Source organism: Xyrauchen texanus, chromosome 24, assembly GCF_025860055.1.
Source record: "Xyrauchen texanus isolate HMW12.3.18 chromosome 24, RBS_HiC_50CHRs, whole genome shotgun sequence".
NCBI classification, from domain to species: Eukaryota; Metazoa; Chordata; class Actinopteri; order Cypriniformes; family Catostomidae; genus Xyrauchen; species Xyrauchen texanus.
This window is the reverse complement of record NC_068299.1, coordinates 27,070,879-27,094,615: the sequence shown is the minus strand read 5'-3', so window position 1 is coordinate 27,094,615 and position 23,737 is coordinate 27,070,879. Positions and strand designations below refer to the sequence as shown.

Below are 23,737 nucleotides of genomic sequence, written 5' to 3'. Positions count from 1 at the left end.
ATATATATATATATATATATATATATATATATATTATTTATACTACAGGGCTGTTGAATGCTTGATTCTGATTGGTTGAGAACGTTCTAAGGTGTGCAATTATTTTCAGGGAAACGCACGGCTAAAGTAGTTCCAGGCAGGTCTTGACCGCATTACAGTTCCATATCACTTGCGTAGTCAACTGTAATAACGGAAAATAGGATACAATTCACAACAAGAAGTGACAGCGACAAATCCACTTCAACTTCAAGAGGAAAAAAATGACAGACTATTTTGATTTTCCGAAGTAAATTTTAATATTTATGGTGAACATAAACATTTTAACAACTGGGCTGATCGCAGTATTGGATAGCTCAGATGAAAAAACAAATAAACGGAAGAGGACATCAAAGGCAGCCGGCAACAACAAAAGACATAAAACAATCAGCTGAAGAACAGCTAGACCGACTCGAGGGCTGAAAAACATGAAGAAAACACCAAAAAACAACAGCTTGGGCTGTCAATGTGTTTAACGTGCAGTTTAATTTTAATAAATAAATTCGTTCGAATTAACGAATGAATTATAACGTATGAATTAATAAATAAATTAAATAATATGACGCACATGATTTTCTGTCTTATTATTGCAACCTCTGTCTCTCTAATAACTACACTAATAACTGCATTAGTCTGCTGTCAGTGGCTCAAACCTCCGTTACTAACTCTAAAATGACGTTTTGGAATTAGCAACGGAGGCATGGGATTAGATGCGTAAGAAATTAGTCCTACATACAAGAGCGTTTTAATGACAAAAACTTGACAAACGTCTAGAATCACATCATCTGAACAATGTTTCGAGGTGTGGTAACTGTAGTATAAGCGGAATAATTGACTCGGGCGTTGAATTATTAGAAAATAATGCACACCGGTGTAACGGCCACTCGGCCAGCGTCGTGACCGCATTACCACCCCGGTGTGCATTATTTTTCTAATAATTCAACGGCCCGTCGTCAATTATTCCTTACATATATATATATATATATATTTTTTTTTTAAGTCAGAAGTTAACATACATCTTAGCAAAATACATTTAAACCAGTCCTGAAATTTAATTGTAGAAAACATAGTCTTAGGTCAGTTAGGATCACTACTTTATTTATATGTGAAATGTCAGGATAATAGTAGAGAATTATTTCTTTCAGCTTTTATATCTTTCATCACATTCCCAGTAGGTAAGAAGTGTACATACATGTTAGTATTTGGTAGCATTGCCTTTAAACTGTTTAACTTGGTTCCAACTTGATGTGTATCAAGTGCACCAGTCCCTACTGCAGCAAAGCACCCCCACAACATGATGCTGCCACCCCCATGCTTCACGGTTGGGATGGTGTTCTTCGGCTTGCAAGCCTCATCCTTTGTTCTCCAAATATAATGATGGTCATTGTGGCCAAACAGTTACATTTTTGTTTCATCAGACCAGAGGAAATTTCTTCAAAAAGTAAGATTGATGTCCTCATATGCAAACTGTAATCTGTCTTTTTTATGGTGGATTTGGAGCATTGGCTTCTTCCTTGCTGAGCAGCTTTTCAGATTATGTTGATATAGGACTTGTTTTACAGTGGATATAGGTATTTGTCTACTTGTTTCCTCCAGCATCTTCACAAGGTCCTTTGCTGTTGTTCTGGGATTGATTTGCAATCTATTATTGCAAATCAATTTCAAACTACATTAATCTCTTGGAGACAGAATGCATCTCCTTACTGAGCTGTGTGGTCCCATGGTGTTTATAAACTCAGCAAAAAAGAAACATCCCTTATTCAGGACTCCGTATTTTAAAGATAATTTTGTACAAATCCTAATAACTTTACAGATCTTTATTGTAAAGCGTTTAAACAATGTTTTCTATGCTGTTCAATAAACCATAAACAATTAATGAACATTCACCTGTGGAACGGTCGTTAAGACACTAACAGATGTTAGACAATTAAGGTCACAGTTCTACAAACTTAGGACACTAAAGAGACCTTTCTACTGACTCTGAAAAACAAAAACAAAAAAGATGCCCAAGGTCCCTGCTCATCTGCGTGAACGTGCCTTAGGCATGCTGCATGGAGGTGTGAGGACTGCAGATGTGGCCAGGGCAATAAATTGCAATGTCTATACAGTGAGACACCTAAGACAGCACTACAGGGAGACAGGAAGGTCAGTTGATCATCCTTGCAGTGGCAGACCACGTAATAACACCTGCACAGGATCGGTACATCCGAATATCACACCTGCGGAACAGGTACAGGATGGCAACAACAAATGCCTGAGTTACACCAGGAACGCACAATCCCTCAATCAGTAAACAGACTGTCCGCAATAGGCTGAGAGAGGCTGGACCCAGGGCTTATTGGCCTGTTGTAAGCCAGGTACTTACCAACAACGTTGCCAATGGGTACAAACCCACCTTTGATGGACCAGACTGGACTGTCAAAAAGTGCTCTTCACTGACGAGTCAAGGTTTTGTCTCACCACGGGTGATGGTCGGACTTACGTTTATCATTGGAGGAATGAGTGTCACACCGAGGCCTGTCCTCTGGAGTGGGATCGATGTGGAGGTGGAGAGTCCAACATGGTCTGGGACAGTGTGTCACAGCATTATCGGACTGAGCTTGTTGTCATTGCAGGCAATCTCAATGCTGTCCATTACAGGGAAAACATCCTCCTCCCTCATGTGGTACCCTTCCTAAAGTGTCATCCTGACATGACCCTCCAGCCATGCTTGTTCTGTGTGTGATTTTCTGCAAGACAGGAATGTCAGTGTTCTGCCATCGCAGGCAATGAGCCCAGATCTCATCCCATTGATCACGTCTGGGACCTATTGGATCGGAGGGTGTGGGCTAGGGCCATTCCCCCCCAGAAATGTCTGGGAACTTGCAAGTGCCTTGGTGGAAGAGTGGGGTAACATCCATGGCAAATCTGGTGCAGTCCAGGAGGAGGAGATGCATTGCAGTACTTAATGCAGCTTGTGGAATTTTCCAAGCTGCTTAAAGGCACAGTTAACTGAGTGAATGTAAACTTCTGACCCACTGGAATTGTGATATAGTCAATTAAAAGTAAAACAATCTGTCTGTAAACAATTGCTGGAAAAAATACTTGTGTCATACACAAAGTAGATGTCCTAAATGACTTTCTAAAACTATAGTTTGCTCATTTGAAATCAGTGGTTAAATTTTTTTTTTTTTAATCACAGCAACCTAAGTGCAAGTAAACTTCTGACTTCAAATGTATATATCAGCCACAACATTAAGACCACCTGCCTAATACCGTGTAGGTCCCCCTCGTGCTGGCAAAACAGCGCCAACCCGCATCTCAGAATAGCATTCCGAGATGCTATAATTGTTCGCCACAATTGTACAGTGATTATCTAAGTTACCATAGACTTTGTCTTTTTCTGTTGACCTCTCTTATCAAAAAGGCATTTCCATCCACAGAACTGCCACTCACTAGATGTATTTTGTTTTTGGCACAATGGAGTAAATTCTAGAGACGTGCGTGAAATTCCCTGGAGATCATCAGTTACAGAAATATTCAAACCAGCCCATCAGGCACCAACAATCATGCCATGCCTATTTTCCCCATTCTGGTGCTTTATGTGAACATTAACTGAAGCTTCTGACCCGTATCGGCAGGATTTTATGCACTGGGGGTTGGGGGAGCATCGTTTGTTCAATACCCTTGAAAAGGATAAAAATGCTATGAGGAAAAAGAGGGAGGGGAGCATAGTTTGGGATGTTTGATGCATTAAAGCCCTGACTTGGGTGAGTGTTTGGTTGTGCAATACCCTTGACAAGAGTAACCAAAGCTTATGATATATATGAGCCCTGAATTTAGTGAATATTTGGTCATGCAATACCCTTGAAAAGAGTAACCAATGTTTATGACATATGAAAGGGAGGAGGCACTGGTTGTGCAATACCCTTGAAAAGGATAACCAAAGCTTATGGCACATGAAGACAAGGGGGGCATTGGTTGTGTAATACCTTTGAAAAGGATAACCAAAGAATATGACACATAAAGGGAAGGGGCATTGGTTGTGCAATACCCTTGAAAAGGGTAACCAATGCTTGCAATGCTTTTGAGCCCTGAATGGGAATGGTCATGCAATATTCTTGATAAGAATAGCCAAATCTTGTAATGTATTTAGGGGAAAGGGAACATTGTTGTGCAATACCCTTGAAAAGGATAACCATGCTTGTGGACGTTTGAGGGAGGGGAGCATTTTTTGTGCAATACCCTTGAAAGTTTAAGAATGCTTGGCTGAGTATGAGGAAGGGAGTGAGTGGTTAGCTTTTTTTTTTAATTCTACCACCACCAAGAGAATTGTAAGAAAATTGTACCTTTGATGTGTTGCTTAATATGAGTTGAACTTGGTTGAGGCGAGGACTGGCTTGACAATATAAATAATATTTTAATTATAAACATAACCAAAAAGACAAACACACACACACAGGTGTCGGACAGCTGTCCGTAAATCCCTCTCTCTGTCGAAATGCCATCTTCAGTCGGCCTTTATCACTCTCGAGGGCTAATTAGCCTGATTAGGGGCCGGGTGTGCGGAATCACGACCCGGCCCCCGTCCTCTTGCCACAACCTCGAAAAATATGTACTTGTGCATCACAACATGTATGAATAATAGATCTTGATTCCCCGATAGGGTTACACTCAGGCATGCAACACGGTGACTGAATTATGCATTGTGAACCTTAACTGAGTTAGTTACCTGCCATGACATGGCCATCATGCTGTGACATGCTTTATCGCCAACCATGAACTATGAGAGCCAAATGCTCTATTGAAATGTGATATTGCCTCTTGAATTTGATATTTATGCAGATGAGGGTTATGATGAACAGACAACATTGGTAGCAGAAACCCTAAGACCCTTAAACCATCCTCTAAATGCAAATAGATGAATATGAGAGAGAACTTTTCATATTTCTGATGAGGATCAGCTGCTGCCTTGATGCAATGCTTTTGATGGACTTGGTGAGGAGCGCGCACCTTCCAGCACCGGGCTGAGCATTCCAATTGTGGTACATTGAGTGACTCGACTGAGGAAGGTCTTCTATATAACTGAGATCTGAATGAAGATCGTTATTTACGCAACAGAATTGTCGAGCAAAGGATCTCTCATCAGGCTGTGATTTTTCCCTGGGAATGTGAGCTAAATCTGATTGTTTATTCCCTGTAGGTTTGATGCGGGGCAGAAAGATGGAGTGACGGTATCGTCGTGGAGGGAAAGCAGTTTGCAAAGAAATTATGTGAGCTGGTACACCTGTGGTCTGGAGATGACATATCTCGTTAACATATCTATTATCATTCCAAGAGGGCAACGATCCCACTGAAACTCCAAACATTGCAGACACGTGCTGCTGCAAGGAGCTGCTGATCCTGGATATAAGGTAAAGAGCAGTGTTTAAATCTATCTTAGCTCATTGGGGAGCGAAGATGACTCGATGTCGGACATAGTAATTAGTAGAAAGAATTGCCATGTTGGCAGCTGAAGGCAGCAGAGTGGTTGGCTGCTGGCAGACCTTTAACCCTCTGGGGTCTGAGGGTATTTTGGGCCCTGGAGAAGTTTTGACATGCCTTGACATTTGTGCTTTTTTCAGTTGCTTAAAAACATATTAATGGCTAAAGTCTGATAACACCATATTCATCACAAACTGGGCTACAATAATATGTGAGCAACATATATGTACAGGTTTGTATTTTTGAGAAAATAACGTTTATGCGTGGATTTTGAAAAAACTAAAATTTTAAGTCACTGAAATAAGGCCATATAACACATAATAAACGTTTGTCCACAAGACTTTTGATAACTGGATCTTGTAGCCTAGAGTATTTGCTACAAAATGATGTGAAAATCATCCTGATCATTCATTCATACAAAACAAAATAGTAATTTAACTTTTGTAAGACAATTTTAGTGTTGAATGTAATATGCGAGGAGGCGTGAACTATCACGAATATTTATGTGATTCACACCTGAGGACACAAAGACTCTGTGCCTATCAATGAGGAATGTGACAAAGAGAATGGATGTGAGGAGACTTAATGATCAAAATCATGTTTTAAGTTAAAAGAAGTAATCTGACTATATATTTTCTTTACATAAAGACTTTACTTAATTTTAGACCTACACTACCGTTAAAAGAAGTCTCTTCTGCTCACCGAGACTGCATTTATTTGATCCAAAATACAGTAAAAACATTGTGTGAACTCATTTTACAATTTAAAAGAACAGTTTTCTATTTTAATATATTGTAAAAATGTAATTGTTGTAGAATGACCTTCCCAACTCAATCTGGGAAGCTAACTCACCGGGAAGCTAACTCACTCTCTATCTTTAAAAAACGGCTAAAAACACATCTTTTCCAAAAGCACTTAACCGGTCACTAAAAAATTAAATACAAAATTAAATAAAATAAATGATTTACATTTCTTGTTGCACTTAAATCTGTTTTGTATACTATTCTGATGATAGTGAAACTTTGTAATATGGCACTTTTCGTACCACTGTCTCCTTAAGATGATTCGCTTATGTTTTTCTCTTTTGTAAGTCGCTTTGGATAAAAGTGTCTGCCAAATGAATAAATGTAAATGTAATTTTTGATCAAAGCTGAATTTTCAGCATCATTACTACAGTCTTCAGTGTCACATGATCCTTCGGAAATCATTATAATATGCTGATTTTCTAATATGGGCATATTTAAAGTGTATTTTACTAATTTATCCTGAACACATATTTGCAAGCACAAGCTTTGTTGATGATAACGAGGCAGCATAAACACGTTAAAATATAATCTAAACATTCATATTATTTTTATATCATATTACATATCATATTTATATCATACAGCATACAATGTAAATAACAACATTTGCATGTAACTAAAACTTGCCTATTAGGACATATTTCAAATGTCAATACTTTGAATCCTGTCTGGAAACAGTCCCACTTGTAAAATATGTACGTTTATATAAAATAGTATGTCAGTTAATGAAAACGAATTGACTTACTCGTTTGAAATTGTATCTCTGCTGGATCAAGTCTCTCGTCAAAATACAAATGTTCATCTCATTCCCGCTCTTCTTCTGAGGAAAATGTTAACTCATCCTTACATCCAGGAGTTTACAAACACGCAGAAAAGTTGAGTTGTGTTGTATTTACATTAAATCTCGCAGTCGGGGGCGTGTACCATTTCCCTTGATCGTCTCAGTACATTAGCGTATGAATGGTGCGCTCTGCTGGTGGGTGGGATCACATTACAGATAATTAGATAGCCTAGGAAAAACTGTACATCGCTTTGTTTCAAACAGATTGCATTGCAGGAGAATATTTGTTTTAAATTTGAATTGTTTTATTTAAAAGTAGACATTTTAAGCTTTCTTTAGACATATGTTTCATGTTTGTGTGATAAGTATTCGCAGAGTTTAAGTTCATTTTAGTGACGTGTTTCTGAAATATGCTCGTGAACACAGAGACTGCTGAAAGCTCACCCTTTTTATTTTCTTTATTTTACAAAAGCACAAGATTTAGTTGTTATTGTGAGTGTACACAAATAAAAGTAGACCCTTTATAGTCTCTAATGATGTCTTACACTTATCTGTATACCCAAAAATGACGGAGTATTTTAAGTTGTTTCTGCTGTAATTACGAAAATATCCAGCAGGAAGCGCCGGCGCGTCTGTCGACCCCAGAGGGTTAAAGCGAGAGGTGAACAGCGATTGGTTAAAGGAAATTATGAATTAAATGGTGATGTGTCCCACCCACGTCTCCCTGACAGAACTACCACTTACGCTTCCATTTCTGTAACTGCTGATCTCCTGGAATTTTCAAACACAACAGTCTCTAGAATTAACACACAATGGTGCCAAAAACAAAAAACTTCAAGTGAGCAGCAGTTCTGTGGATGGAAATGTCTTATTGATTAGAAAGGTCAACAGAGCATGGCCAGACTGGTTTGAACTGACAAAGTCTACGGTAACTCAGACAACCGCTCTGTACAACTGTGGTGAGAAGAATAACATCTCAGAATGCTATTCTAAGATGTAGGTTGGCGCTGTTTTGGCGGCACGAGGGGGACCTACACAATATTAGGCAGATGATTTTAATGTTGTGGCTGATTGATGTATATACATATGTGTGTGTTTAGAATAAAGAATACCTTATAGTTAACAGTGAAAATGTATATTGTATATTGCATTATATTTTGTGGTAAATATTTTATATCAGTTATGTACATTGAGGTGATTTATTTTGCATTATATGTTGTTTAGTTAAATGTTCATTGCATTATTTTATATATACTAGTCATGTGTGTTGCCCTAATGTTGGTGTTTTTTGTTTGTGTGACTGACACTGTGCACTGTCTGCTTCCTTTATAAGTATGTTTACTGTTAAGGTATTTCCCGTTCGTTAACACACCTGTGCTTGTGGTTATCAACAGCATGCTACAGATGCTGTGCACAGACATAAGGGTTGAAAGTAGCCCTAAAATAATCTGGTCATCATTGTGTTTAACAAGTTATATTGGAATTGAAAGATACGAGGATGGAAATTCTGTTTCTCTCCATAGAAACTGACAAAGTGATGACCGTTGTAGAAGTAACCAGGAGGAAGTGGATCCAGATGTTTTTTCACCTATAGATACAAAAAATAAAAGTACTTAAACTACAAAAGTAGCATCTGGTTGGATGGCAAGGTGATGAGTAGACAGTGAGTGCACATGTGTTATATACACTCACATGAAGGGATTTGATCTCCTGTGGGGTCAGCGTCCTCTTATTCTTCTTGACCATCTTTGGTACTTTCTGCCAAACACATAACACTGTCATAACGCTCACATAATTGCATATAAATCGCCTGTCTAGGTCTATATGCAGGCTCACACAGAATCTGCATATGCAAATTTTACAATAAAAGCACCCATCATTCATAAAATTCTACAAATCCGCCGCACCTGACATGTTCGTTTATTAACACTAGAAGAGCCGAGCATCCGGTCATCTGACCGTTGTGCTTTAAAAAAATTAATCTTGGCACTCGATCAAATTCCAGGGCCCTACTTTCTTGACTTTTCCTAGATATTTGAGTTTTATCACCCAGTGCACTTACATTTTCAGAATCGAGCCAGGAAAAGCTAGTTTAAAGGTATTTTGCTTATAATGCTGAGAATCGACTGCCACGCCATATTTATTTGTTGCGTTCAAGGTTGCAATTCTCTTTTCACCCAGCAGATGGCGCAGCGGCTCACTGTAGTCCTACAATACATTTTTATGTATGTGTATAGAATAATATATATATATATATATATATGTACGTACACATTGAAAATATAGAGAGTTGGCCTATAGTCTATATATTTAAAATAATCTGTCAAGTATCTGTGAATATATTGTACATATATTCATACATTAGTGTACATATATATGTACAATAATTGTTATATATATATAAATATATAACGTTATATATACATATATATATATACACAAGTCAACATATGTAGCTGTAGCTATATATAGCTACAGATGTTGACTTTTTCACTTTCCTTGTGCCGTACTTCAGTTACAACAATAAATGGTAAAACATAGATACTTGCGTTATTTTAACACTAGAACTGCTGGAATTATATAACTACTAGAATGGCCATAGCGACCTTTTTTGTAATATATATATAGCACATATATAATAGTGCTGACTATACAATATATATATATTAGTACAAAGTTGTGTGCGGAGATTGCGTCCCTTCTACGGAAGGACGCGATAGAGCCTGTCCCTCCAGCTGAGGTGAAGACTGTGTGTTGTATTCCACCTAAGAGTTTGTGCTTTTTTACATTTCTCGCTCCTGTATTATATGAACTTTAATTAAGGATGAAATAAAGATCTATCACCAAGCTGTGATCTGTGATTATATCAGACATCCTCTCAGCTCACGTGTCATCATTTTAGTTCCCATTACAAAAAGCTTCACTAGGATCAATCCTGCATTGTGACCTAGCTGTGAATAGGTGTGTAACACGTCAATGAACATTGACCGGAATTTATAGCCACGGCTGATGTAATCATTAGACGCACCTGTGGCCAGGCTATAAATGGATGCGTCACCAGAGTGTCGTCAGATCCAAACGCGGCATCAGCCGATTTTGCCGGGGCTTCAGCCCCGAATGTTTTGAGTGTAGCCCCGAATGTATTTTGAAAAGCTGACTGACAAATATGAAACTGGACAATAGCCTATGTAAACCCCCGAAATCATAAGTTGCCTTATTTCATTGTACTTTGGCTTTGCACATACTGCATACAGCCTGTAAAAATAGGACATTTAAGACATAGGTCTTAAAAATAATCTAGCCTATAAAATAAGTTCCCCTTCTGTCGCTCTCTCCACGTTGTGTCGGAGAAGCGACACTAGGGGTCTCTCTTGAGCCACCGAATATACCTCTGATCTATGAAAAAAGGCCAATGAGAAGTTGGCAGCTAGTATTTGCATACCCCGCCCCCGGACATACGGGTACAAAGGCGAGGCAAATACTAGAGTTCATTCAGAAATTTTCTTCGGAGCCGACGGTCTTGTATGCTGTCTGCTACGAGTTACACACACCCGTGTATTCCTCTGACGATCTGCATGCTGTTGGATTTGATGGCGCATAACAGCGGCTTTCTCCTATCCTGTGCATGGCTGTGCATTGTTGCCCCGAGCGCTTCGACAGTGCAGAAATGCAAACTCTAAAGAGTTGTTTAAAAGAGCAATACACAGCGCCGTTGAACGTACTTTTCAGGACGCGTCTTTTTAAAAACGGGTTTCCGCCTCTGTGTAGTTTCTGGATGCGGTTGATTTCTCCCCACCTCCGATGGTCATAAAAACTGCCTGGTGTACCTGGGTTGCGATTACACGCAGGCAGCGTTTTTTATGAATGGTCTATGTTTTCAGTGCGAGAACATAGCCATAACAGCATTGCGGTCACCGGCTTTCTTTTGTCATGAGAGAAAGCCACTTCATCCGCCCCCCGCCTATTTCCCACAGGATTGGGGCAGGCGCCGCGGGCGATGAAGGTGATTTGGGGGCAAAGACGGGCTGTGTTCGCCGGGTAAATCCCTGCGAACCTCCCGCCTCCCCGGTACGCTTGCTGGCTTCCGTCCGAGCTCGGGATGAGCGATTTCTCTCCAATAGGTTATGTTCTCAGTGCGAGAACATAACTGTGGCAGCATTGTGGTCACTGGCTTTCTTTTGTCATGAGAGAAAGCCACTTCAGCCACCCCCCCGCACCTCGCCTCTTTCCCACGGGTACCGCGAGTGCGAGGTTGGACTGGAGAAATCCCGTCCCCCTCCCCCTCACGACTATTTGATTGGTTCCACGGGCATGTGCGCCGCTCACAGCCACGCCCCGGTTCCTTTCTTCCCGGACGTGCATGACGAGCTGAGCAAGCCAAGCTTCCTCGCTCCTCCGCTCTCACTACCCTCGGCGGTAGACCGGTCGCAGACCACTCCCCCCTGCACGCCATGGTCCTCCTGCAAGTCCACTGGGCCAAGGCACTCCAAAATTTGCACTTGGGTAGTCCTGTTCTTGACGTGCCGCAGGAACTGCACTCCAACAGGCAATGGCCACCCTCGTGGTCCGGAAACGCATGGACTGGACTATGGGCTCAAATATGTGCCACCAGAAACAGAATTTGAACCATTTATATTTGAATTTGAATGGCTAAACTTGAATAATTGCATTGAAAAACTGAATTTGAATCACATAATTTGAAATTGTATTGTTTAATTAAAATTGAATTTATTCAAAAACTGAATCTGAATTGTATCATTTGAAATTGAATTTATTCGTTTGGAACTGAAGTCCAATAAAATTTGATCCTCACTGAAAATTAAACTCTCTATATATCTTCACATTCACTTCTCACAATTCAGATTCAGTTCTCAAATTCAATTCAAAAACTGGTTGTAGGCGTCCTCTAGACTCGTCAGAACCGGCTGGCCAGGGGACAGTCGTGGGGCTGAAGGCGGACTGTGACCGCGTCCAGCATGCCGGGACTGTTGAGGCCTGGCGGAAAAGTGCCGTGAGAACAGCATTTGCGGGCCAGGTGACCCAGAGACAAAAAAGGAAATAGCTCTATTATTGAGAATGTGAGTACCACAGCCCCCGTTAGGGGGAGCGTCAAATTAAATTAATTCAACAAAAGATTCTCCTCCCGGCCCCCCACCGGGGAACGGAGTGGTCTTACCAGCTCCGGAGCTAACGTCTCGGTCTCTGGGTCGGTCATCTCAGGAGCGCCTGGGAGCCTTCCGGGTCCTTGAGGGGGTCCGTGAGATTAGGGGGCGTCCATCTTCCGCGGGGAGCTGAGGACTGCTGGGTAGAGTCGTCAGGTGGTGTCGCCGAAAGGACGGAGCTGGGAGACGGGAGAGTTTGAGAAAGCGTGCTTTGTCTACCTCCTCTACTGCGACCAGGTCCAGTATGGGCTGAAATATGTGCCACCAGAAACTGAATTTGAACCATTTATATTTGAATTTGAATGGCTAAACTTGAATAATTGCATTGAAAAACTGAATTTGAATCACATAATTTGAAATTGTATTGTTTAATTAAAATTGAATTTATTCAAAAACTGAATCTGAATTGTATCATTTGAAATTGAATTTATTCGTTTGGAACTGAAGTCCAATAAAATTTGATCCTCACTGAAAATTAAACTCTCTATATATCTTCACATTCACTTCTCACAATTCAGATTCAGTTCTCAAATTCAATTTCAAGTTACTGAGACAGACATCCGGGTAGTTGGAGGATGAAGGAAGAGCAATTGAGCGCAGATCGATAGATAGCGTTCATTGGCGCACAGGACTCCTCTTGGGCCAATCAGCACCAATGTTTTGGAGCACAGTACGTTACCGCCATGAAACTATGGAATTACGATTGTGTCAATAATAATGAATGTAACTTTATAAAACTGAACGTAACCTTTTTCAGAAACTATCAAAAATATTCCATTACAAAAGAAGAAAAACACAATTAAAATGAAAAAAATGAACTCAGATTCGTTCTCAAATGAATTTAACAGGCTCTTCAAATATGCTTCATTTTTTGTTAATGTTTTTCAAAGATTCGTTTTCGCAAATCGTGGATTCTGAATACATTGCCATAGATTTCGCTTACGCTTCGCAGTTTTTCGTTTGCTGTTTTGAGACAAACCTCTCGTGGGGGTGGGCTTAACAGTGATCTACTCTGATTGGATAGTGAGCTTTTGATGGACAGGTGCTCTCTGACCCGGATGTACAGACGTCACTCAGTGGCGCGCATATTGGAAAGCTCTCCGGTGATTTGTAGTTATGCAATACGTCGTGCTTTGTTGTATTACTTACTAACAATATGTAAATAATATTTGACCTATAATTATATAATTTAATATTATATGAGACCTTCGATCGTCTAAAAATCGTCTTCGATCAGTCTGTAAAGATGAGCTCTCAGGAGTGACACGGAGCGGCATCATCTTCCTCCTCCTCTTGTCCTTCAAGGCAGCTTGAAGTAAGTTCGTGTTACTGAAGTAACCAATAACATCGATAAAAGTTTTATTCATGTAACGTTACAGTGTGCAACAGTTCTGGCTTTATTTTGCAAATTTATTGTTGTATTGTAAATGCATGCTAAATAAAATGTTGCTGTTTTGTCATTGTCATGACTGCAAAACTGAAACCTGGCCATATCTTGGTCCACTGTTTGACTCTGCCCCGACTGCTGAACGGACTGCTGCTGACCCTGCCTTGTGCTGGTATTCCCGAGCGACTGGTTAAGAATTTCAAGGTTGTTATGTACAGATGCAGCATCTGCACCAAGATTTCTGCCTTGCTGTAGAATAAAGACCAGTTTGATATCTGCACTGTCTACATTGACACGTCCTTGAATATAATAACTGTGCAAAAGAGCAAACAATCAAACTACATAACATCATGACATGACATCAGTGCATTGCAAACTTGTGAATGACAATAAAAAAATTATTAAAAAATATATAAAAATATGATATTTTATATGTGTTTATCAAAACATTGTGAATAAATATAATAAAATATATGCAATATTCCACCACTGTGTTGAAATTTTGAGTGTTTTCTGTAAAATTAGACAATTTCTATCCATTTACTCCAATGTATGTGGGCAGGACGCTCTTTTAAATTCAGATATGCCTAATTCTCTAAAAAATTCTAAATATCCTGCAGAGCTGAAGTGGTTAAACAATAAATTTGCAAAATAAAGCCAGAACTGTTGCACACTGTAACGTTACATGAATAAAACTTTTATCGATGTTATTGGTTACTTCAGTAACACAAACTTACTTCAAGCTGCCTTGAAGGACAAGAGGAGGAGGAGTGGAGCATTTGTTTAATAAGCAAGGTCTTTTATTCAGATATTCAGAATTTCTTTCTGAATACCAAATACCAGTAACCCCAAAAGAATTTGCTACAGTAATGGGTGCTATTCTCTCTGGTTTATGTATGCTTTTTAAAAACCGTAATTACTTCACCCCAGTATCTACTGCATCCTTTCCTAAACCTTGTGATACTTCTGTTGGTCAAATCTGTTTTTCTGAGTAAGATCTTTATTTCTTAAGGATTTGATTTCTGTTCCACCTGTTATTTCCTTTTGGAATAATTTGTTTGGAAAAAAATCTGGTCTTTACAGCAGAAATTCATTCTCACAAATAAAGTGAAAGAAATTTCCTTTAAGTTGATACACAGGTTCTATCCTTTTAAGAAATTTATACGAAGATTTAAATCTGACATTGAGCTAACATGCTCTTTTTGTGTGAATTCTGATGAAACAGTGGTTCATTTATTTTGGTCATGTCATTACACTCAGAAGCTCTGGAATGATATTGATGTTTTTATCAAGTGTAAGATTTTGCCAGGCTTCTCAATACATATGAGAAACATTATATTTGGGTATTTTGATTCAGACCCCACAAACGAAAATGTCTGTTTTGTTATTAATTTAATTATTTTCCTAAGCAAATTCTATATTCACAAATGCAAATTTTTTAAACTGTAAACCTATCTTCTCTGTCTTCTTAAAAGAAATAGAAAATTATCTAAATTTGATTTCAGTATCTACTAATAAGAAAGCCATAAGGACTGTTAGAATCTGCACTGCATTTGATCTCTTCATGTGAACATTTTTGTGTGATGTAATGGCCCTACCTCTTCTTTTATTGTTATATACATTATTATTATTATCTTTTTTTATTATTATTATTTTTTCTATTTATTTTTGTCTTCTTTATTGTTTTGGTTGATATTATGTGATGTACGTATGCTTTCTCTTTTGTATGTTCCTGTTCTTTGCATTAAAAAGAATAATACATAATAATACAAAATAATACATTTAAAAAAAAAAAACAAGAGGAGGAGGAAGATGATGCCGCTCCGTGTCACTCCTGAGAGCTCATCTTTACAGACTGATCGAAGACGATTATTAGACGATCGAAGGTCTCATATAATATTAAATTATATAATTATAGGTCAAATATTATTTACATATTGTTAGTAAGTAATACAACAAAGCACGACGTATTGCATAACTACAAATCACCGAGAGCTTTCCAATATGCGCGCCACTGAGTGACGTCTGTACATCCGGGTCAGAGAGCACCTGTCCATCAAAAGCTCACTATCCAATCAGAGTAGATCACTGTTAAGCCCACCCCCACGAGAGGTTTGTCTCAAAACAGCAAACGAAAAACTGCGAAGCGTAGCGTAAATCTGTGGCAATGTATTCAGAATCCACGATTTGCGAAAACGAATCTTTGAAAAACATTAACAAAAAATGAAGCATATTTGAAGAGCCTGTTAAATTCATTTGAGAACGAATCTGAGTTCATTTTTTTCATTTTAATTGTGTTTTTCTTCTTTTGTAATGGAATATTTTTGATAGTTTCTGAAAAAGGTTACGTTCAGTTTTATAAAGTTACATTCATTATTATTGACACAATCGTAATTCCATAGTTTCATGGCGGGTAACGTACTGTGCTCCAAAACATTGGTGCTGATTGGCCCAAGAGGAGTCCTGTGCGCCAATGAACGCTATCTATCGATCTGCGCTCAATTGCTCTTCCTTCATCCTCCAACTACCCGGATGTCTGTCTCAGTAACTTGAAATTGAATTTGAGAACTGAATCTGAATTGTGAGAAGTGAATGTGAAGATATATAGAGAGTTTAATTTTCAGTGAGGATCAAATTTTATTGGACTTCAGTTCCAAACGAATAAATTCAATTTCAAATGATACAATTCAGATTCAGTTTTTGAATAAATTCAATTTTAATTAAACAATACAATTTCAAATTATGTGATTCAAATTCAGTTTTTCAATGCAATTATTCAAGTTTAGCCATTCAAATTCAAATATAAATGGTTCAAATTCAGTTTCTGGTGGCACATATTTCAGCCCATACTGGACCTGGTCGCAGTAGAGGAGGTAGACAAAGCACGCTTTCTCAAACTCTCCCGTCTCCCAGCTCCGTCCTTTCGGCGACACCACCTGACGACTCTACCCAGCGGTCCTCAGTGGTGAAGAAACAGACGGAGGCTACTCACACATCCTGCCCTGCCGCAAACACCTGCCGCCAGGGACCATGCCCTGTCTGCTTGACGAGGGCATCCTCCTGCGGCTTTCAAGAAAGAAAGAAAAGCGGTGCCCCACCTCTACAACCATGGGCTCAGCTCTCAGCCCCGGCGTCGAGCTCTCCGCGGAAGATGGACGCCCCCTAATCTCACGGACCCCCTCAAGGACCCGGAAGGCTCCCAGGCGCTCCTGAGATGACCGACCCAGGGACCGAGACGTTACCTCCGGAGCTGGTAAGACCACTCCGTTCCCCGGTGGGGGGCCGGGAGGAGAATCTTTTGTTGAATTAATTTAATTTGACGCTATAATAGAGCTATTTCCTTTTTTGTCTCTGGGTCACCTGGCCCGCAAATGCTGTTCTCACGGCACTTTTCCGCCAGGCCTCAACAGTCCCGGCATGCTGGACGCGGTCACAGTCCGCCTTCAGCCCCACGACTGTCCCCTGGCCAGCCGGTTCTGACGAGTCTAGAGGACGCCTACAACCAGACCTCCTCCTCCAGTCACGAACCGAGCAAGGTAAGTGCTTCGAGTTTGTTCTCAGCACCAAAGCCTCGAGACGCACCCTTGCCTCCCGACGCCACACTACCTGCTTCACCCCGCTGCGAAGCCCCCGCCGGGTACGTCCAAAATACTTGTCCCCTTGGTACCCCCAGCACGGAGTTTGGAGGCGTGGCTTTCACTGCCCAACCCGTCACGCTGGCTGTACCGGACCATTCGACTCGGTTACGCAATTCAGTTTGCCAGGCCCCGCCCCCTTGCCAGGCCCCGCCCCCCTCTTCGCGGGCGACCGTTTCCGCAGTAGACGGCGAACATGCCAAATCCCTGCGCAAAGACGTGATAGAGCCTGTCCCCCCACCCAAAATGGAGAAGGGTCTCTACAGCCCTTAATTCGTTGTACCCAAGAAAGGCGGCGGCTTACGGCCAATCTTGGACATGCAAGTTTTTTCAACCGAGCACTGCTCAAACTCCCGTTCAAAATGCCCACGCAAAAGTGTATCTTAATATGCGAACTTCCACGTCTCAATTCTGCCACAACACCAACCCTTCCTACGTTTTGCGTTCGACGGCCAGGCGTTTCAGTACAAAGTCCTCCCCTTCGGCATGTCTCTGTCCCCTCGCGTCTTCACGGAAGTCGCAGAGGCAGCCCTTGCCCTGCTCCGAGAAGCCGGCATCCGCATACTCAATTACCTCGACAACTGCCTCATACTGGCCCACTCCCGAGAGTTACTATGCGCTCACAGAGACCAGGTGCTCAAACACCTCAGCCGCTTGGGGCTTCAGGTCAGCCGCATGCAGAGCTTTAGACACTCTGAGCAGCTCTTTGTATGCTTTGGGGGACAACGGAAAGGAAACGCTGTCTCCAAACAGAGGCTTTCCCACTGGGTAGTAGATGCCATTTCACTGGCTTATCACACTCAGGCCGTGCCCCCCCTTTGCGGGTCCGAGCTCACTCGACAAGGAGTGTTGCATCCTCGTGGGCACTGGCCAGGGGTACCTCCCTGGTAGACATTTGTAGAGCAGCGGGTTGGGCGACACCCAACACCTTTACGAGATACTATAATCTCAGGGTTGAGTCAGTTTCATCCCGTGTTTTCTCAGGTCCGAGCCAGTAGAACTCGGTAACACGGTGATGGGCTGACCGGGTGAATCGCTTGCATATACGCCCTTTCCCTCGCTTGAGGTAAAACTGTGCGTCTTTTTTCCCAGGAGATTTCACTCAACTCGAATCCCTGGTCGATTCCTCCCTAGCCCTCATGGGACCGCAGTTCGGCGGAGGAACTTGCCGACCCAATCCACTGCGGGTACTCAAATCTACCCTGTACTGGAATAGGTGCTTCACAGGGTGAGGACTCCTACGCGGACTCCCCCTGTGTGTATATTCCGCGATACGGTCCCCTTACGAGCGGACCAGCGTTTTCCTTGGGTAAGTTCCGGCTGCCCTTCGGTCGCCGTGTGTAGCAACTCCCCCCTCGCGGAGGCTGGATCTACCACCGCGCCACTTCCACGTGTCGCCTAAAAACACATGTGATGTATTCACCACCTTACCTCCCCAGCTGGGTAGGGGTGGTCTCCGCAGGGTCTTTTCCCCCTGAAAGAATAGGAAATTGGGTAAGACCCCCCTTCCCTCAGTGCGTGTAAGGGCCCCGGCTGTCTATTGCTCTATGCGAGAAACATAGAGAGAAAAGAGGCCCAGCCAGGCTTGGCCTGTTCCCAGGTTGGCAAGCGTCGCCTTGTTCCCCTGTCAGGGTAACCAAAAGGATTCCGACGACTTTTGTGGGGCATTGGGGAAGAGTACGTGTAGTCTGATACAGCTGGTCGTCTGGCACGTAAAAAACACCTGCCCGCTCCTGTGTCAGACCACGTACACGGCTTAAATTGGACCCCTAGTGTCGCTTCTCCGACACAACGTGGAGAGAGCGACAGAAGGGGAACATCTAGGTTACAAATGTAACCTCTGTTCCCCGATGGAGGGAACGAGACGTTGTGTCCTTCCCGGCCACGTCGCTGAGCCGGCTGTAGTGACCGGACCATTTCCGGCTCCTCAGAAAAATCCTGAATGACCTCTATTATTTGCCTCGCCTTTGTACCCGTATGTCCGGGGGCGGGGTATGCAAATACTAGCTGCCAACTTCTCATTGGCCTTTTTTCATAGATCAGAGGTATATTCGGTGGCTCAAGAGAGACCCCTAGTGTCGCTTCTCCGACACAACGTCTCGTTCCCTCCATCGGGGAACGGAGGTTACATTCGTAACCTAGACGTTTCTTTGCTGTCGGTAGCCTATGGACTACTCAGTTTCTTCCTCTCTGTTGAATATGCAGCAGGTAGGGGAGGAGCTAGCACAGTAACGTTACTTAGTGGCGAGTTAACAGCAGTTAGCAGGAAAGACAGCAAAAATGAAGCAAATGAGGCTTTGGGGATTTTTCCGAAAGAAGTCAGTGGGTAAGAATTCAAATTTTTTTGGTCCTTAAAGTCTGAAGATCATCATCTGGCTGGCTTTCACCCACAGTAGTCTAATTATTACCATAGGCTACGTTAGCACTTGGATCAGCATGCTTATCATCGCATTTGAAGATAAACAACAGCTACACATTTCGAGATAAGGGTGCCCATTTCTAGAAAAGTGTAGGCTACATAACCTTGCTATTGTTCATGCTGTAGTTAGCCAGGAACATTAGTTGTATCCCACTGCACTGAATACTTTCCTTGTTTATCAGGTGTTGTTTTCTCTAAGGATAACCAATAAGCATTAACAAAAAATGTATGTGTGACTTGATTTGTGATATTTGTTTTTCAGTAAATATACACTTTGATTTGATTAAATGATTTGTAGAGGGTAGCAAAGATGAGCTACAGACTGAGGAGCCAGCAGCAGCAGCTGTGCCAGAATCAGGCATGGAAACTGGTAACAATTAATCAGTCACTTTACTTTAGAGAAAGTTAAAAGTGAAACATTGTTTATCCCAATGATCCTAATGAAAGGATTTTGACAGATGAACATTGAGAATTATATGCCATGGTTTGTCAATGAACTTAGACTAAAGTCATTCATATATTGCTTTAACTTAGGATCTTATACATCATTTTGGCTATTTATGTCAAAAAATATAAATTATTTATATTAAATATTTTTTTTACATCACTTTACTAGTTAACATAACTCTTTTGTGATGTGGTAATGTACATGAAAATTCAAGAATCATGGTAGATCTTAGGGCAATCCCACTGATCTGCTCTTCCCAATACATTTTCTTCAATGGTATTGGTCAACAATTTGAAAAATGTAGCACTTGATGAATTAGTTGTTTGAAGCTGATTTGCAATAAGTTATGTGCTGTATCTGTTCTTTTGCATCACAGATGATTCAGGGAGGAGAGAGGATGATTTAGTCGAGGATAGTACTAGAGAAGCAAGTACTATGGAAGCAAGTGATGAGAGAGACAACAGCAAGTGATGAAAGAGAAAATATTAATTGATGAGATAGAACATGCATTGATGAGAGAGAACATTAACTGATGAGAGAGACAACAGCAAGTGATGAGAGAGTGAAATGTAACAAGTAATGAGAAGGACATTGTGTCAGGGCGGAGCCGGGTCGTGATCATACACACCTGGTCCCTTATCAGGCTAATCAAGCCTCGGAGAGGGATAAAGGCCTATGACAGACGGTGGTGCGGGAGAGAGATAGTTTACAGACATGTTCGTCATGTGTGTGTTTGTCTTTTGTTTGAGTTTGAAATTAAACTATTATTTATATTATCAAGCCGGTTCTCACCTCCTTCTTTCCATTGACTTCTTTACAGACACCAGATAGACAGCAAGAGGTGAATAGTGTATGTTGTATGTTGAATGTGTGTGTGTGTTGAGAGAGAGAGTGTGTGTATGTGTGTGACTGTGTGTACATAATGTTAAACTAATGTTTTTTCCCTCCACTTGGAACTGATCTGGGTAGATTTTACAGGGCAGAAGAGGACCTCGTCGCCTCCGTGAACAGCGCAATGTCTCCTCTACTTTTCCCCGAGTCACCCAGTCTCCCGGCGGGGCTAAATGTGGTGGCGCATACATGGCACAGAATGCACCTGTATGCGTGTCCCTCTACTAAAATTCATATTACAGAACCAGCTAACTGCCAGTTCACTTCAGTTCTGGATTTTCTGTAGGAAGAACTGTCAGCAGGCACATGCCCCGCCACTGCCAGGTTCTATGTGGCCTCCACTTCGGTTTGCCATGCCTTGATGGACGGGGTGCCCTTTTAGAGGCATCCTCTACTCGCGTGCTTCATTCGTGAGCCATGCTACTGCGGCATCCTGCTAAGACTAGGACCTCTTTATAGGACTTAGCAAGTAGTCCTTGAGGGTATGGTTAAAACCCCTTTTTAACCTCTAGAGTCAGCGTTTGGCAGACTTCTGACTCTCAAGCTGGTTTCTCTTATGGCAACTACAGGCTCTGTCTCTTTTGCCAGCCTGTATAGAGTTTGTCCCAGGAATGACCAAAGCATTTTTGCACCCTCACCATTACTACCTGCCTAAGGTGCCTTTCGCGACCCTATGTCAGGTCACTCTCTAAGCCTTCTGCTCCCTGCCGTTTGTAACGCCGGAGCAGCAAAGACTTCATAGACTTTGTCCGGTCTGTACCCTTCAGACTTATGTCCACCACATTTTACACCGCATTTTATAGTTTGGATATCTTCGCCACTCCGGGCTCATGTCCTTGATTCGACATCTCAAGCTCTTGTCTGAGGCCTCTCACGCTCTTGTGAACACACTACACAACCGTAAGGGGTCCGGACAGCCACAGTGCGACGGCGTGGGTATTCTCGTTCCCATAGCGCTTTGCTCAGCGCAGCATCCTAGTGAAGCTTTTTGTAAAGGGAACGTCTCGGGTTACGTATGTAACTCTTGTTCCCTGAAAAAAGCGGAACGAGATGCTGCGCTTCTTTCCCGCACTGGGATGCCCCAGGACTGCTCTTCAAAAAGAAGTATCTGACGACACTCTGGTGATGCATCCATTTATAGCCTGGCGACAGGTGTGTCTAATGATTACATCAGCCGCGGCTATAAATTCCAATCAATGTTCACTGACGTGTTACACACATATTCACAGCTAGGTCACAATGCACGATTGTTCCCTTTAGTGCTTTGCTCAGCGCAGCATCTCGTTCCACTTTTTTTTAGGGAACAAGGGTTACATACGTAACCCAAGAAGTTTTATATGATTTCATGTTGAAAATGTAATCAAGTCATAACAGTAGAAGTACTCCTTTATATTTTACTACTAGAATTGTTGTATTGTTTTTGTTAGAATAAAGGAGATACCATGTTGACATATTTGTTTATAATGTGGTATATTTGACATTTTGAAAGGATAAATATAACCCTGAAAATATTAACAGATTTATAAATGAAATGCAGCCTAACTTATGTCAGTGACAAACCAATTTTAAGACCAATCCATTGGCTAAGAGCAAGAGCGATCATTATGTGTCAGTAGCCTTGTTCCTGTCTGAAGACTATGCGGTCTTCTGACCCATTATGTCACACAAATCGTAGGTTTCAGAGGCTCGGCGCTTCTAGTGTAAAAGCGGTGTAATATTTTCAATGTTAAAATACTTTTTCCTTTCCCGCCATACTATGCAGTGACAAATATGAGCAAGCCATTCATAGATTGATTTCCTCAAAAACTGTAAATATTGAGGTTGTGGCACTTTTAAATATAGCTCTGTTTGTTTGAGCATCCCAGCTGCCCAACATGGCAACATTGACTCAACCAATTGCCTGAAATGTCTGACAAACAAATGACAGATGAGAGGGAGAGTGCTCTGGAAAACTGTTTGAAAACAATCACTTGTTTTTGCAATTCGGGTTGTGCAGAAACTGCACACTTTAAAGTTTTAAATATTTTTACCTAATTTGATAATGCTTTCAGCGACTGATAAGAGTGCAACCCTCAGCTCCGTTGAAAGCATTTTAAACCATGTTTTAATCCATTCCAAATAATTCAACAGGTTTCCTCCCACAATTATGTGAAGAAAGTCTGCAGATTCCATCTGGGGGTACCTAGATGCTGCATTTACCTGCTTGGCACAATGCCGGAGCCAGTCTTTCAGGGCCTCCTGAGTGAGCCCCATTCCGTGAAATATTAGGTAACAGTTGTCTGTTGTCTGTGAGCGATGCTGAGTCCTTTGATCGGGGGCAACGGTCACATTCCCACTGATAGAATTACAGTTAACCACCATCAGTCTGTCATTGTCTACAGTGAAAACAGACACCACTTGCAGTGAGAGTCACACACACACACATACATACATACATACATACATACATACATACATACATCTAATTCACTCATGTCTATCATGCTGAACACTAATTTATCAATCATGTCATCAGACAGGGAGTTATGTCTAGCACAGTGTGCCAACAGCCATCCATCCCATCAATCACTCTTTTGCAGTGTGACTACTCATCAGCACTCTACACCCAAGTAAGGAGTCAAATGTTTTGAAGAACTCAACAGAATGCACTGAATGTTATAGAAATGTGACAAAAATGCAACTTACTGGGATCTGAAAACAAACAAAAAA

The 23,737-nt window shown here is 41.5% G+C and overlaps 1 protein-coding gene across 1 annotated transcript in view; it reads right to left on the bottom strand.

Moving 5' to 3' along the window:
• The window catches only part of dnaaf9 (dynein axonemal assembly factor 9), a 54,559-nt gene that overhangs the window by 4,031 nt on the left and 26,791 nt on the right, over nt 1-23,737 (bottom strand). The window contains 3 exon segments of the mRNA XM_052089773.1: nt 8,581-8,674; nt 8,779-8,844; nt 23,228-23,403. Coding sequence (XP_051945733.1) covers nt 8,581-8,674; nt 8,779-8,844; nt 23,228-23,403 — 336 coding nt within the window.